At 35.2% G+C, this 18,559-nt stretch overlaps 1 protein-coding gene across 1 annotated transcript in view; it reads right to left on the bottom strand.

Annotated features, from left to right (window-relative positions):
* dock8 (dedicator of cytokinesis 8) overlaps positions 1-18,559 on the bottom strand; it is a 60,169-nt gene that overhangs the window by 29,714 nt on the left and 11,896 nt on the right. Inside the window, exons 2-5 of the mRNA XM_073819825.1 lie at positions 13,535-13,640; positions 3,466-3,641; positions 1,810-1,881; positions 1,540-1,648 (exon numbers count right to left, since the gene is read on the bottom strand). Of these exons, the coding sequence (XP_073675926.1) occupies positions 1,540-1,648; positions 1,810-1,881; positions 3,466-3,641; positions 13,535-13,640 (463 nt within the window). The remainder of the gene's footprint in view (positions 1-1,539; positions 1,649-1,809; positions 1,882-3,465; positions 3,642-13,534; positions 13,641-18,559) is intronic.

Here is an 18,559-nt window from a genome sequence, read left to right as displayed (position 1 = left end):
CTATAAAAGAAAATACATATTTATAAATAAAATAAAATAAAATGCAACATTTATACTCAATAACAAAAATAAGGACTGTTCACATTTGACACATGTTTAAATGTTTATAATTATATTTATAAAAGAAAAGTAAATATATATTTATAAAAGAAAAGAAAAATAATGAAAAGAAAATTTTAAAATATCTAGAAAAAGTTTTGCATTTTAATACTTGGCATTAAAAAGTTTGAAAAACCATTGCCTAGCAAAATAAACACTCACACTCAAGATCATTTCCTAATTTGCCTATTGCGAGCATATATTCTCAGTCACATATACAAGATAAAAGCTCAGGTTCAATTCATTAATTCACTTTCATTAGTTGACTCTACAATTCTTTGTCAAAAGTAAAATGAAAAACAAAAGCAGCACATAGAATTAACTATTTTCCAAGTTGTCTTTTACGATTTCTAACGGACCTTGCAAAGCCTTCTTAACTTCCTTCACTGCTCTAATTCACATGTAGTTATGTGGCAAAGGAGCGAATGAAGTTAAGGAGGAATTTACAGCTCAGTCAGTATTCACAAACAACATAAGCCTGGAAAATAGTTCATTTTATATGCTTTTGTGATTACTAACTGAACTGGCAATGCCTCCCTAACTTCACTTGCTCTTCTGCCACATAACTACACGTGATTTAGAGCCGAGGATCTCTGTATAGTTCTGAAACTAATGCCTTTTTCCAGGAAGACCATAAGCCTCTGAGATGGATGAATTCTCAAAACCCTAGGAGAGATTTCTGTTAATCACCAAATATAAGAACCATATGCACCGGCTCTGATAGTAGGCATCATGCAGGCTTCCCATGATACATTGCGTCTAGCCTGTGGGATAGACCTTCCCGTATCATTTGTATTCTTAATCTACTTGCTTAAAGACACACATCACAGAACAGAGCTGGCTAGCGGGACATTTAGTACTCCTCTGGATTGCTAATAACCCCTGCAGTGAATGCAGAGGCCCTTTAAAGGATCCAAAACTGAGAGAGGATCTTGGTGTTCCTGCAGATTCTCAGTCTAAACTCATTAAAAATACATGGAGTGAAACAAATCTTTGTGGTTTTGATAATTAAGTCTTGGCAAAGCTGCATTGGGACGGAAGGAGTCGGGACAGAATGAATATTCATGCCTCATTATGTCCCTGGACCCTGACAAACAGAGATGGGATGGAGCCAAGATGGTGGTCATGGGGAGAAAAAGAAAAAGAAAATACCTGGGAGAAAGATTCTGCTTATTTTCCGGCTTATTCTTTTCATCTGTTTACTTGTTATTAAAAGGAAATGAATTTGCTTTGTATGTGTTTTATGGCAGGGAATGAGCATGCATAAAGGGATGGGTGGTGACACACTTTAGAGGCTTAAATATAATTAAAAAAAAAGGAATATAAGCATCCGTGGGGTTGGGTGGCGTCCTTGAGTGACATTAATAGCAATGTGAATAAAAATCCTTTGTTTCCTGCTTTGTTGTTATAAAAAGGAAAGGTTTTATAAAGTGTGCTTACTACTTGTTCTTGTTTGTCAGGCTGAACGTCGGACTCAAACGTCTGCCTTTGTAATAGTCTGTTAGCGTCCTGCCTCTCGGAGTACGCAATCCATCCATAACCCTGAGATCTGAAAATCAGAAACACAAAAACAAAACAAACACAACAGTATTATAATATCTGCGTGTCTGGTCGGGTGCCATTTCGTTGAGTTATGATTTTTGAATATTTGAACTGAATATTTAAAATTCTGCCCTGGGGATGGACAGGAAATGAGGTCTGGGAATTTACCTTCTGCTTACCACCAGCCAAGGCTGCGTGTAACTCTGAACACAATCCCTCACATGAGAATCCAGCTCAACTCTGGAGACACACAAATGCACACATTATAACAACACTCAGAGTTTACAGAAGATTATTTTATTTGTATGTGCACTGCCATTCCAAAGTTTGGGATCAGTAAGATGTTTGTGTTTTTTAAAGAAGTCTCTTATGATTATCAAGGTTCCATTTATTTGATCAACAGATACAGAAAAATACAGAAAAAAGTAATAGTCGATAAAAAAATGTTTGTCAAGATTTGAGAAAGCATGTTATCATGTTGTTAGCATATTGTTAGCATGATTAACAAGCTGCTAGCATCTAGTTTCTAGCATGATTAGCAAATTACTAGCATGTTGTAGTAGTGATAAGCAAATTACTAGCATGTTGCTAGCTTGTTATTCAGTGTTGCTAGTATGATTAACAAGTTACTAGCATGATTAACATGATACTAGCAAGTTGTTAAGATGATTAACAAGTTACTAGCATGTTGTTAGCACGATTAGCAAGTTACTAGCATGTTAACATGTTATTAGCATGTTGTTAGCATTATTAGCAAGTTACTTGCATGATTCTAGCATGATTAACATGTTACTAGCATGTTGTTAGCATGATTAACAGGTTACTAGCATGTTATTAACATGATTAGCATGTTACTAACATGTTGTTAGCATACTTACCAAGTTACTAGCATGTTAGCATGTTATTAGCATGTTGTTAAAATTATTAGCATGTAACTAGCATGTTGTTAACTTGATTAGCAAGTTATTAGCATGTTTCTGGCATGATTATCAAGTTACTAGTATGTTACCCCCAACAAGCTTTTGGCCCCGATCAGACAGAACACGTCTTTTGCAGTGAAAGGCGCCTTTTCTGAATTGTTTTCTGTTGGCAGTGAGCATTTTGCACGCTGCTTATGCGCTCCGGACGCCTCGTGTTTTAGCGGCCTGCTGCGCCTCGCATTTTTGAATGAGCGCTCCAAGCGCCTGAGGTTGAAAAAAAGCAACTCTGAGCAGAAAAACGCCCGTCGTCATTCGCGTTTTTTGTCAAAAGTCCGGAGACTGCAATAATGGAAAACTTTTGGTGTCTGTCGCGGGTAACCCGGAGCTGTATTTTTTAAGGTTTCTGCTAATATGACAGTTTACTTAACAGCAAAAACCAAAGATTTTAGAGCGCTCACACTATAATCCGTTGATTAGACTGACAGGACAGCTATTTTGGTCATTTCCTAGCCACATAAATAAAAATGCAGCACACTGCTCTTTTTTAAAATTCACCAAAGAAAGGCAGTGCATTGTGTCTCACGTTTTCAGTCCTAAAAAACACGTTCTATGTGATCAGGGCCTTAGGGCTTCTGTTAAAACTCAATGGGCTCAGGGGAGGCGAGAGAGACGCAGACTCCCGCTGTAACTTTACCTAATATTTTGTATTATTTACATTGTTTTATTTTTGTAATACACATTTTTTTCTCATCCAATATTTTGAGAAAACCCTGCCTCTCTTGCCTCCTCGGAGGAAATGCCCCTGCTACATTGCATTACAGTCACAACACAACTGCTCAAGTCAGCACAAAAATATTTGTCTAGATGACCTTCTCAACCCCAACAGGGAGCATCCAGTACCTACCCTTCCTCAGGGACAGAGGGGCGGATGGTTCTACATTCCCTCTCCACCAGCTCCACCTCCAGGTCATCGTCAGGAAACTCCCCCAGCTCCTGCATGAGCTCGGCATCTCCACTGCGCATCTGTGACATCAGGAACTCATCCAGGTCAACTGGCTCAACTGCTTCATATGACTGAGGCTGTAAAGCAAACCAGGATATACAATCAAATAAAGATAACGATCATAAAATTAGCTCTTTGGTAGTATCCAGGTCCAGGTATTATGAAAACCCCTTGGTTGCACTCCTAAAAATAAGGGTTTGCATCAGTGCCATTTTGGGTTCCCCAAAGAACCTTTCAGTGAACAGTTTTTTGAGTCATTTTTCTTATTGTGAAGAACATTTTCTTAACTTTTTGTGGAATGAAAAGGTTCTATGGTTAAGGGTTCTTCATGGAACCATAGATGCCAATAAAGAACCTATATTTTTTTAAGTATACAGACATAAAAGTGTTTAGAAGAGATCACCTTGTCCATTTGAGAGATAATCGTAATAATATAAAACAAAAAAAGTGAAAAGTATAAAAAGGTAGACTTCATTCTACAGCCTCATAGATAAAAAAAATAGCCTCTAAAAATGTGAAATAAAAACCTATAAAATGATAAAAGAAAAGAAAATGTAAAACTCAGAATTAGTGGCAGCAAACAGAGGCTAAAAACCTTCATAAAAAAGTCTACTCTGAATGCATCTCTACTGTATTTTTTCTTGACACTAAAGCATTCAATCCATTCAATATTTGTTGTCTATCAAATAAGACATGCTTTTAATCTCCCTCTATACCAACTAATGAAATGTCTGAAATAAAAACACACACACAGAGAACTAGAATGCTCCATGACCTCCATAAAACAATGAAACAAAGAAGGAGGCTGTTAGGAAGCAATAAATCATTTCAAAGCTGATGACATGTTCAGACCATAGCAGTAAAAAATGCATTGCCTACAGTTGTATCCCTCTTTTAGCAAAGTCAGAGTGGAACAGAGCGTGTTTTGTCGTGACTTGAGGCAGACAGCTCCAGACCTGCTGAAGATAATCAACGTAACTGCTGCAGTCCTTTGAGAGGCTGTGATCTCTTGAGATGTTCCATAGAAATAGATTAATCAGAAGGCTATTGGACAAATTAAACCTTCAAACTAATGTTAGCCTGTGGAAAGAGACCAAAGCATGTCAAATAAAGGGTTTAATAAAGTCTAACTTTATGATAACCCTAGCAGTGTCACACCCCCGGACTTTCATGTTGGTTTCTCCCATTTTCCCCCGCAGTTCTGAGTGTTTTGGTTTCTCCCTCATTGTTGTCACCTGGATGTTGTAATCAGTCTGTCTATTTAAGGTGTGTGTTTTCCCCTGTATTCTTGTCGGTCTTTAATGTTACCACTCCGTGTTCCTGTGTCTGCCTGTTTCCCTTTGGATTTATTAAATGTACGTCTTTTATTTACGTCGTTGTTCGTGTGTTCCTGCCTGATCTGTGACAAGCAGCTGGTTATGTAATGTCACTCCAACATTTTTATCTCTTGCAAAGTGTTGTACAACAACATTATCAGTTATCTTAAACATGCCCTTATAACACAAGGACTTCCTATAACAATTCTGATAAAACACAAAATGAAGTATCATATTTACACACCTTTAAAAGCATCTAAAGGTTATAGATGTTGAATCTCATCACAGGAGACATCAATAAACAATCAATCAATCTAGATAATTTTGTTACATAATTAAAAGCATGCGTCTGCGGCCTTTCATCAAGGAATTTTAAGGAAAACACTACTGTCTAAGTTATCTCATTTCATCTGATCCTTTTTGGAAGCCCGTTTCAACCTCAGAGTAAAAAATAAACAGGGCAATTGTGAGAACAGATAAAATAAACTTTATACTTTGCGATACAGGAGATATAGTTACAAAATATTAAACAAACAAATGCAAAAAACTGAGGACCTTTAAAATCACAGTTGTGAGACATTTCAAAAGTGAGAAATTTAGTTGCAACTGTGAGAAATAGTCACAACAATAAGAAATAAAGGTAACACTTTACAATAAGGTTCATTAGTTAACATTAGTTAACCACATTAGTTAACATGAACTAATAATGAACTGCACTTATACAGCATTTATTAATCTTTGTTAATATTAATTTCAACATTTACTAATACATTATTAAAATCTTGTTAACATTAGTTAATGCAGCGTGAACTAACATGAACAAACAATGAACAACTGTATTTCCGTTAACTAACGTTAATGAAGATTAGTAAATACAGTAACTAATGTATTGCTCATGGTTAGTTCATGTTAGTTAATACATTAACTAATGTTTAACTAATGAACCTTATTGTAAAGTGTTACCGAAATGGTATCGCAATTTCAAGAGATAAAGTTGCAAAAGTGAGAAAGTCGCAAATGAGGAAAAAGTCAACTATCTCATGGCCAATTTGTACGTATTTCATGACCTTACTTGTACGATTTTGTACGATTTCTGTGATGGTTGAGTTCAGGGCCAAGGTTAGGTATGGTCCTTCCAGAGGTCGCGTTAACCAAAAATTGTCCGCCATTGTCCGTCACGCATTTGAGACATATGAGGTTGCAATAGCATGATATGCTACTTTGCGATTATGAGAAATAGTGGGAAATAAAATCAAAATTACGAGACATAAAGTTGCAAAAGTGAAAAAGTCGCAAATAAGAAATATAAAGTTGCAATAGCATGAAATAAATTTGCAATTGTGAGAAAAATTCACATTACTGGGAAATAAATTTGCAATTGTGAGAAATTAGAAATAAAGTCGTAACTCGTAATAGTAAAAAAAAGTCACAACTGTGAGATATAAAGATGCAATAGTATAAAATAAATTTGCAATTGTGAGAAACAGTCACAATAGTTGGGAAATAAATTTCAAATTGCATGAAAGTTGCAAAAGTAAGAAATAAATTTGTAAAAAATAAATAAAGTCGCAATTGAGAGATATGAGGTTCCAATAGCATGATATAATTGCAATTACAAGAAACTGTCATAACAGTGGGAAATAAAATCACAATTACGAGAAATAAAGTTGCAAAAGTGAGAAAGTCGCAAATGAGAAATAAGGTCGTGATGGTAACAAAGTTACAACTGCAAGATAAAAAGTTGCAATAGCATGAAATAAATTAGCAATTGAGAGAAAGTCACAATTGTAGGAAATAAATTAACATTTGCGAGAAAGTTGCAAAAAAAATAAACTCGTAACAGAGAAATAACGTCACAAATGAGAGATATGAGGTTGCAATAGCATGATATAACAATGATATAGTTGGAAATCAAATCACAATTACGAGAAATAAAGGGAGAAAGTAACAAATGAGAAATAAAGTCAAAAAATAAAGTCACAACTGCAAGATATAAAGTTGCAATAGCATGAAATAAATTTGCAATTGCGAAAAACATTTACAACAGTGGGAAATAAATTAGCAATTGTGAGAATGTTGCAAAAATGAGAAATAAAGTCATTGAGAGATGAGGTTGCAATTGAATGATATAACTTCAATTACAAGAAACAGTCATAATAGTGGAAAATAAAATCACAATTACAAGAAATAAAGTTGCAAAAGTGAGAAATTCGCAAATGAGAAATTAAGTTGTAATGGTAAAAGTGACAAGATATAAAGTTGCAATAGCATGAAATAAATTTGCAATTGCGAAAAACATTTACAACAGTGGTAAATAAATTCGCAATTGCAAGAATGTTGCAAAAATGAGAAATAAAGTTGTTGAGAGATGAGGTTGCAAATAGCATAATATAACTGCAATTACGAGAAACAGTCATAATAGTGGAAAATCAAATCACAATTGAGAAATAAAGTTGCAAAAGTGAGAAAGTCGCAAATGAGAAATGAAGTTGTTATGGTAAAAACTGCGAGATATAAAGTTGCAATAGCATGAAACTAATTTGCAATTGTGAAAAACAGTCACAACAGTGGGAAATAAATGAACAATTATGAGAAAGTTGCAAAAGAAATAAACTCGTAATAGAAAAACTGTCATGACTCTGGGCTGCGGGGTTCCCCTCAGCCTCCTGAGGTCGCTGTTCCTACACTGCACTTCCTGATTGCATTCACCTGTCTTTGTCATTAGCACTGATTCACTCACATCTGTTCACTATTATCTGGTCTTTAAATACTCTCACCTTTCTCTCCTGCTTCATGGTTGCATTGTCTTATGTCTACTGTCTGTTTGATCTGTGTTCCTGTTTATCCTGGCCTTAGACCTTGTTCTCTGTTTGGTTCATTTGAGTTTATGTTGTGTTCTGCCGTGTTGGCTTTTTGAGTTTATGTTGTGTTCTGCCGTGTTGGCTTTTTGTTTTGTTTGTTTAATTTGTTATTATTTTATTAAACTATCTCTTCCCTGCACCTGGACCCAGACCTCCTCATTCTCTCGTGACAAAAACAAAGTCACAAATGAGAGATATGAGTTTGCTATAGCATGATATAACTTTGCAATTACGAGAAACAGTCATAATGGTGAGAAATAAAAGCACAATTACAAGAAATAAAGTTGCAAAAGTGAGAAAGTCGCAAATGAGAAATGAAGTTGTTATGGTAAAAACGGCGAGATATAAAGTTGCAATAGCATGAAACAAATTTGCAATTGTGAAAAACAGTCACAACAGTGGGAAATAAATTTGTAATTGCAGGAAAGTTGCAAAAGAAATAAAATCGTAATAGAGAAATAAAGCCACAACTGCGAAAGATGCAATAGCATGAAATAAATTAACAATTGCGAGAAAGTTGCAAAAGAATTAAACTCATAACAGAGAAATGAAGTCACAAATGAGAGATATGAGGTTGCTATAACATGATATAACTGCAATTACGAGAAACAGTCATAATAGTGGAAAATAAAATCACAATTACAAGAAATAAAGTTAAAAAGTGAGAAAGTCGCAAATGAGAAAAGAAGTAGTAATGGTAACAACTGCGAGATATAAAGTTGCAATAGCATGAAACAAATTTGCAATAGTAAGAAACAGTCACAACAGTGGGAAATAAATTTGCAATTGTAAGAAACAGTCACAACAGTGGGAAATAAATTTGCAATTGCGAGAAAGTTGCAAAAGAAATAAAGCCATTAAAAAGAAATAAAATGCAATTAAGGGATATGAGGTTGCAATGGCATATTACTTTGCCGTTATAAGAAACTGTCACAACAGTGAAAAATAGTAAAAGTTGTAAAAGTAAGAAATAAAACCGTAATTGGAGAAATAAAGTTATAACACTAAAATAACGTTGCAATAGTAAGATATAGTCACAAGTGTGTAAAGAAAAGTCACAGTTGTGAAAAATTAAGGTATAAATTGTATTATTTAATTATTTTACTCTATGGTGGAAACAGGTATACATAGATTTTTGCATAGCAGGTGCTTATATCTCTAGTGTTTGTCTGGGGTAGAACAAAGTTTGAACATGAATACCGTAACTGTGAAAAACCTTTGGATTTAAATATAGCAACTGCTCAAACTATTTTTTGCTGTGTGGTTTGTGTACATCATCAGCAGACGACAAGGGAAGAGCAGAGGGTAATTGTTGATGAACACTGACATGGAGATCATCTAACCCCATTCACTCAAAAGCCGTGATGGGAAACAAAAAAGCAAAACAACATTTGAATGCAACACATTACTAAGATAAAAAATAAAACTGTTTCATAAAATTGCATCATTTAATACACAAGCTTAAATGTAAGTTTCTCATCCTGAGGCCTAACTGTGCTTTTTGAAACATGGAAGCCACCACAAATAAGTTCCTGATCTATACTCAACACCATCAAGCTTAATATAACCCACCCAGGCTGTGTGCAATGTGCAAATTTAACTTAAGAGTTTCATTTCTGCATCTATCAACTGAACGCAACCAACAAACAGCAGACAGAACAAGTGCATCCAAAAAAGGATGAAAGAAAATACTCACGTAAAGCTTCTTGCAAACAACCTACAAGGCAACTGACAAGATGGCGTTGCCCGGAAATAAAAACGACTTGTTTCTACACAACTCTTCCTTAATAGGTTTAAGCCGCATGAAGCAGTCTATCTTTTCAGGCATCCAAAAGCAGGATGTGACATCACAACCACTTCCCTTATTAGCTATGACGAAACAGCAGGGGCACATATCAAGTCAAAAAATGGATGAGTTAAAATCAAATGATTCAATGAGTCAATATTCTGCTCTCAACTTTAAGAAACGTTGAAGAAATTATATGATCACTGTCAAAAAGAGCATTAAAACTATTAAACAATAATGTAGACGGGAAGCCATAATAAAATACCTAACTAGCAAATAAAAATTGCACCATGCTAGTGATTAAAAATATTAGTTTACAAGCAATTAATGCTAAATTTAAAGTTTTATCAGGCTATAAGATATATGTGTAAACATCAGGATTCTACAATGCATAAACAACTGAATTTATCAAATATTAAAGCATTATGACTACTTATCAATCATTTTAACACATTACTAAAGTATAATCTGTGTTTAATCCCGAGAATAGCCGTTTTTCATCTTTCAATATAACATAATCATTTGCCTTCCAGTGCAGTCTGTCTATATGAAAAAAGCGAAAACATCATAGGAAAGATTATGTTTCTATGAAGTCAACAGCTTCTAAAATCCATGGATATTACAGTGTGTGTGTGTGTGTGTGTGTGTGTGTAAGCTGGAAGGCACCAGCTGCAGTGGTCTGGTACCCTGTGCTCTGACCCATTTTCAGCAGAGAGGAAGCACACACAGGTTAGAGCTTAACCACAAGTATGTGCACACACACAAACATTTTGAACTTCCCATTAATTTCTAATGCTTTAAAAATGTAATATCATTTTTAAAATGTATACAAATTAAATAAATGCAATTAATATTTATTATATATTTATTATATTTGATTTAAATATTATATAATTAATTTACATATGTGACCCTGGACCACAAAACCAGTCATAAGGGTCAATTTTCTGAAATTGAGATTTATACATCATCTGAAAGCCACATAAATAAGGTTTCCACTGATAGTTCATATTTGGCCAAGATACAACAATTTGAAAATCTGGAATCTGAGGGTGCAAAAAAATCTAAATATTGGGGAAATCGTCTTTAAAGTTGTCCAAATGAAGCACTTAGCATTGCATATTGCTAATCAAAAATTAAATTTTAATATATATATATATATATATATATATATATATATATACGGTCTTCATGGAACATGATCTGTACTTATAATCTTAATTTTCTTTAGCATAAAAGAAAAATCTCTAATTTTGACCCATACAATGTATTTTTGGCTATTGCTACAAATATATCCATGCTACGTAAGACTGGTTTTGTGGTCCAGGGTCACATATTTGCAATTATACATAAAATATTATATACAAATTATAAATAATATAGATTGAATTTTTACAAATAACGTTATTTATTTATTGCATTTATAAAAAAAAATTAAGTTAACTCATTAAATTATAATACAAAATCCTGCACGCATGCCACGATTGACCAATCAGAGAGCAGTATTCTAGAAAGAAGTATAAAATATAAACAAACCTTCTTTTCTTTTTAAATTAAGGTGAGACACTGCAGGCAAAAACGCTGTTTTTTTCATGCACCTGTCAAATTTGAGATTTTGGGCTTTTTTCAGTTGTTTTTTCAGACTAGTGGAAAGAAAACACACAAAGACACTGTTAAGTGTTTCTTTTATAGCACCTATCTATTTGTGTCAATAGATTTAAATTACAATACATATTTTTACATAAAGGCCGTTTTCTCAAAATGAGTTTTTCTCCTACACTGAGCCATAAATCTCCACTTCAGTAGCACTTATACACACCAAACTTTACATTTTTATTCCTGTCTATATCCTAAAGGTATCTACAAAGGGATTTGTTCATATACAATTAGCTTGATTTTGAACATTCTACTCCCCCAAAAATGGCAAAAAAATACATGGTCTTCTGTCTGTTCAAAGTTTTTTCTGAATTATGGAGTAACAAAATAAGAAACTTAAAGGGGTCATCCGGTGCCACATGCACTTTTTTTACAAGCTGTTTGAACTGAAATGTGTGTTGGGAGTGTGTGTACACAACCACCCTAGAATGACAAAGATCCACCCAGTAGTTTTCTTTTAATTAAGTAAAATAATTTGCCTCTTCTCATATCGAGCCGTTCTCAGATGCCTGTCGTTGTGGCGCAACACAGACAGAGGCCGCTCCTGTGATAGTTAATAGACAGTAGTGTTTTAGCATAGACCCGCCGTGAGTGAGAAGTAAACTGACAGCACTGAGGGAATGTGACCGCTGATCTATCTAAATGGGTTCATGTTTACGCGAATCATTTCTCACCATACTGCTTTATAAACGAAGGTCAGTATAAAGCTTAGCTTTGTAACGCTAGATGGTTTAAAACGGTGTCTGTTAATGATTAAGATGTAACGTTAACGCAATACCTGCAAAAGTGTTTACAGCCTGCAACTGCATGAGTAAAGATTATAACACTCACATTTATGTATTTCAATATAAGGACGGGGTAAGTTATGCTAACCGATCACTTTTCTGCTCTTGTTCAATCAGCTTTACCTCAGTAAACACATCGCGTTCGGCTCTATACCTCAATAAACACATCGCGTTTGTCTCTATACCTCAGTAAACACATTGTGTTCGTATCTCTCTCAGTACTCTACCCTGCCAGTACTGTATATATAAAGATAAATCAAAGTGACATTAAGTTTACTAACCATTCAGACACGTCCAATATAAGCCGTAATTGCCGAACTTCTTTGCGGGTGTCATCTTGGTTCGGTTCCAACTCCGTTTTTTTAATAAAATTTTAAATGGATGGGGTTGTACAGTGTCTTCAAAGCCCCCCAAGTGCCATTTTTCCCCAAACTATACAACTATACCCCCAACTGTTGTCTACGCAACACCCCATGTGCTATGTAATGACACGGCCCACAAAACTGAGGGGCGTGGTGAGCAGAGGTTCATATCATTTAAAGGGCCAGGTACTGATATCGCTTGCTGAGAACAGAGGCATTTTTTACCAGGTAAAATTAGTGTTTTTTTTACACTACCATAGAGAATTTTTAATCAAAGTATATTACAAACTTTTCATTTGGACCCTAAAGCATCATATTAACTTGTGGAAAATGGGCATCTGATGACCCCTTTAAAATCCCCTCTGTAAAAACATTTGACTCTAATATGTGACCCTGGACCACAAAACCAATCATAAAGTTAAATTTTACAAAACTGAGATGTATACATCATATGAAAGCTTAGGACAATATTTGGCCGAGATACATCTATTTGAAAATCTGGAATCTGAGGGTGCAAAAAAATCTAAATACTGAGAAAATCACCTTTAAAGTTGTCCAAATTAAGTTCTTAACAATGCATATTACTAATCAAAAATTACATTTTGATAGGTTTACAGTAGGAATTTTACAAAAAATCTTAATGTAACATGATCTTTACTTAATTTCCTAATGATTTTTGACATAAAAGAAAAATCTATAATTTTGACCCATACAATGTATTTTTGGCTATTGCTACAAATATACCCCAGTGACTTAAGACTGGTTTTGTGGTCCATGGTCACATATGTCAAAAAAAATTAAACAAGAATTTACTGATCCAGTGTTTAGATTTTTGTACTAGAAATGTATTCAAATTAGTGCATATTTAATTAAATAATGCCTAATTTGCATATTTAAACCTAACATTTTAGAAAACTTGTAATACAAAAACTGTTTGCAATTATCAAATGTAACCAATCATTTGAATAAGTACGATGATAACTATTAGTTATTTTTTTACCCTATTCACCTGCAGTGTCTCGCCTTGAATCAAATTAGATGTGATGGGATAGACATTTACACACCCATTACCACATCCAGTATAAAGTGTTTATAAACATACATCCATGTATCTATGAATGGCCTATTTGTTTGTTCAGAATCAGTTTGAAGTTACTGAGCTGTATTCTATTCAAGTATTTACCAGTGAAAGTGCAGCACTCACTATGTTAAGGCAGAAAGAGCCAGAGGCGCTGTAACTGTGTCTGTGATGAGGCAGGGAACCATGGCTGATCCCGCTGAAGTGTCTCCGGATCTCCGCCGAGGAATGTCTGAGATGAGAGAGAGAGAGAGACGAGGATCAAAAGGATGAAAAGAAAACAGAAAATGAGGTGCAACTTAGGATTATTTTCCAACGAGAGGTTTTGTACAAGCACCAGGTGATTGTTTAGACACTCCTCTCAGTGTGTGTGTGTGTGTGTGTGTGTGAGAGAGAGAGAGAGAGAGAGAGAGAGAGAGAGAGCGAGAGAGATGCTACACACAAGTTACACACACTGACTGAACCTCCAATCAATTACCTCTATCATTACTTGTCACTGAACACACAGTCTCCTCATTAACCTGAAGTGCCTTACTTAAGGACATAATCTGAGTAATTGTGTAGTTCACAGTAACCTTCACCTAGATAGTAGTCATACATCAATATCTCGCCTGGGTCAATGAATCGGCAGATATTTGGCCATTTTGAGTTGCATATGACTCCGTCTGCTTGAACAATTTACAGAAGTGTCCCTAGTTCCAAAGTCTGCTAACAGACCTGTCAATAGATAATTTATGCAGTTTCGGCTCTCTATTGAAAATGTTTCAACCTCAGAGAAGAGATTTACACTACTACCCTTAGGGTCAAACCATAACCTTTGTGCTAGCAACATGTTACACTGTTTAAGCTATCAACATGGAACAAAAATAATATGTAAAATATCACAATTTTGAAAGTCACAATTGACACTTTGCAGGAAGTTTGATTGGCAGGCAGTCTGATCAATCATCACGCTGAATCCGCATTTTGTCTGACAAACAAACCAGACAGGAGAGTAGATTATCATTGGTGAACTTGGTGAACTTGAACCTCAAAAATGGTGTGTACTGATGTCTTTCTGCAGTTGAAACAATATTCCTTCTGATGTTCATTCATGTTTATTTTGTGCAATTGATGTGCCGCTACAGGGATCTGACGAAAATTAAAAGCTTTGTTTCATATTAAAAGTAACCTGCTCTGTCTTGTCTGTTGGTGCGTTGTCAGTTTCTTCTTTGCGCCGCAAAGTATTTTTCACTGTTTAAGAACATGATGCATGGCGTGAGAGCGGCAAGACCTTTCGGACATAGCAACTTAAACAAAGGGGGGCAGATCTTTGGGAAGGTCAATTATTAAAATGTTTTAACTGAAGAAAATTAAAAACTCATATTTGTGAGATATAAATTTGCAATCGTGAACTATAAAATCAAAAGTTTTATATATAAAATCCAAAATGTTACAGATTCAGAAAACCTTTCAATTATGAAATGCATCACTTTGATAAAATAAAGATATGCAGTAGAGTAAAAAGAAACTTGAATGTGGAAACTGACTTCCTTTAGTTTTTATTTTGTGTGCGTGGGTGTGTGTGTCCATGTACTGGTATTTTCTACATTATGTGGACAAAATGTCTCCACAAGTATAGTAATACCAGTACATTTTGACTTTGTGGGGACTTTCTTTGGTCCATTACACCTATGGAATGTCCCCATAAAGCATGGAAACCAGCATATATGTGTGTGTGCACTGGTTTGGCTGGTTTACATGGACACAAATTTAATGACATGGTTATGACAGAGATATTATAATGTCAAGGTGGTTTATGAGAACACTGCCTATGTTTAAAATACATACTAAATGGTGTGGGGGGGTTATCTAATAATGGACAAAGATTTCTGTGAGGGGTAGGCTTAGAAGTAGAGTTGGTTTAGGGCGATAGAAAATACAGTTTGTAAAAACCATTACGCCTAATGGAGAGTCCGTAAACCACCAATACCAACAAGTGTGTGTGTGTGTGTGTGTGTGTGTGTGTGTGTGAATTTATTAAATATTGTGTAAAAAAAGTTAAATTTCACTGTATAGGTGTACATCTCAACTTCCTTTATTAAACTGTAATAGCTTATAATACATATATATCAGCAACCTTGCTCTCTAGTTATCAGTATCACCTTAAAATATCAATATCAGTCAACCACTAGATCAGAACCCACAACATTTGCATTATCAGCCCAGTTCCTTAAAGGATTAGCTCGCTTCCAGATAAAAAAAATTCCTGATAATTTACTCACCCCCATTTCATCTAAGGTGTTTATGGCTTTCCTTCTTTAGTCAAAAAGAAATTAAGGTTTTTAAAGTAAACATTCTCCATATGGTGAACTTCAACAGGTTGAAGGTCCAAACTGTACGGAACTTATCTAGCGAAACGATCTGTTTTTTTTTAAGTAAATAAAATGTATATACTTTTTTAACCACAAATGCTTGTCTTGCACTATAGCTCGACTTCGCACATTGCGTAATCACGTTGGAAAGGTCACGTGTGACGTAGGCGGAAGTACCGAGCAAGTGTTTACAAAGCGACCATGCAAAGAAAGTAAAAAAATCAAGGATGCGTGTGACCTTTCCAACGTGATTACGTAATGTATGAAGACACGAATCGAAGAGTTATAGTATATACATTGTTATTTTTTTATAAAATGCATGATCGTTTTGCTAGATAAGACCCTTATTCCTTGGCTGGAATCATGTAGAGACCTTTGATGCTGCATTGAAACTGCAATTTGGACCTCCAACTCTTTGGCCACCATTGAAGTCCACTACATGGAGAAAAATCCTGGAATGTTTTCCTCAAAAACCTTAATTTCTTTTCAACTGAAGAAATAAAGACATGAACTTCTTGGATGACATGGGGGGGGGGGGGGTAAATTATCAGAAAGTTTTTATTATGGACGTGAACTAACGCTTCCCATGATTCTTTTTGTTACAGTACACTTAAGTTCATTCACACATTATTATCAATATCAAAGAATTCATTGTACACTTCTGGCAGAGAGATGAATACAACAGCAAGCCCTTTTGTAACAGGCAGTAATCAGCTTCTGAAATGCATGCTGTGAGATTCCCAAATGAAGCGTAAAATTATTTAGACACTCTGATGACGTTCCTCCAACACTGATAGGGTGTGCTGATGAGTGTGTGTGTGTCTGTGTGCATGTGTGTGCCATGGTGCACCTGTGCTTCCTAATCCTAACCACTTCAAGCAAAGCATAAAAAAAAAATCAGGCAGACAGTGTCCCAGATTTTTCCGTCCCACTGCAGCATCACTGATTAAATGAAAATTCAAAGTGTAAAAATGACACAGCAAGAGATTTACTTTGAATTTAGAGCATATACTCTAGTGAATTAAACACCTCCGAAACACTACACTACAACCAAGTTACCACTAAAGCGGTAACGGTATTCGTTTTCACACCTAAATCACTTCAGTCACATTCCCACAGTGTCTTAGCCAACAATCCCCACAATTCCCATTGATATCAGCAGAAGGATTCGCCTCAGAAGCAAAGAGGCATTGAGTTTGGCAGCCAGCCCTCCAAGCCACGATACAACAGAGTGCTATTGTGCACCCGCTTATCAAAAGTCCTAAAAAATGGGTCACCATTCATAACACTGTGTTGTTTCTTCCCAACTCATTTAAACACAGATTGTCTGTTAAAGCATGTTAGTTGTCTGTTAGTTCACTTTCAGAACAAAAAATTACAGACAATGTACTCACCCCCTTGTCATCCAAGATGTTCATGCCTTTCTTTCTTCAATCTTAAAAAAATTATGTTTTTTGAGGAAAACATTTCAGGATTTCTCTCCATATAATGGACTTCTATGGTGCCCCGAGTTTGAACCTCTAAAATGCTGTTTAAATGCAGCTTCGAAAGGGCTCAAAATGATCCTAGCTGAGGAAGAAGGGTCTTATCTAGCGAAACAATCGGTTATTTTCTAAAAACATTTACAATTTATATACTTTTTAATCTCTACACAGAGTACATACAGAGCTAGACAAGATGATTTTTTTTTTTAAATAACCGAACGTTTTGCTAAATAAGACCCTTCTTTCCTCGGCTGTGATCGTTTAGAGCCATTTGAAGCTGCATTTTGGAAGTTCAAACTCGGGGGCACCATAGAAGTCTATTATATGGAGAGAAATCCTGAAATTTCTCAAAAAATATAATTTCCTTACGACTGAAGAAAGAAAGACATGAACATCTTGGATGACAAGGGGGTGAGTACATTATCTGTAATTTTTTGTTCTGAAAGTGAACTACTCCTTTAATGGGCTTTCTGCACCCATTTGCACTTTATATTTAATATGCTAGCTTTGCATCACATTAATAAATTGCATTTAAAATACATAATATAGAAAACAGTTCTTTTAAATTGAAATAATATTTCACTATATAACTGTTTTCACTGCATTTTTTATCAAATAAATACAGCCTTGGTGAGTATGAGACCTCATTTAAAAAAAAAGAAAAAAATGAAAAATAAAAATTTTACAGACCCAAACCTCTAAAATGAAGTGTTTATGAACATAGAAATTACATAAAAAGGCGACACTACAACATGCATTTTAACCCTATCCGTTGAATCAAAAATGTTGTAGCTGCTGTTCTTGTTTTTCAGGACTCTGTTTTTAAAAACTAGAAGAGATTTTCCTGCTTTCCGGGAATATATCCACAGAATCAGCTACAGACTTTGTTAACTACTTTAAAAGTCAAGTCTGGGGCAGGAGACCATGCAAATCCTCTAAACCACAGGGCAAAGACAAACAGGAGTGAATTATAGCATGCAGCCGTTCTATATACTGAAGACAGATCACAGAATACCGCAGAGAGTATTTAGCACACACAACATGCTCACGATTCGTTCTTTATAGTTCATGGCATTATCGAACAAAGGTCAAACCCTAGACAAGATAAGGAGCCACTCGAATTTACAAAATAAACACAATACTGAATCACATTTCTCTGTAAAAGCAATGAATGCAAAAGCAGATCTTTTATAGGATAACCAGACATGCAGTCGTAAGTGTTCTACTACAAAAGTCACTATGAAGAAAAACCAATTAAACATGAAAGGTTGAAATGGGTGTGAGCTACAGTTTAAAACCCACAAAAATGTTAC

This window comes from Garra rufa, chromosome 15, assembly GCF_049309525.1.
Source record: "Garra rufa chromosome 15, GarRuf1.0, whole genome shotgun sequence".
NCBI lineage: Eukaryota > Metazoa > Chordata > Actinopteri > Cypriniformes > Cyprinidae > Garra > Garra rufa.
This window is presented reverse-complemented; position numbering and strand designations above follow the sequence as displayed.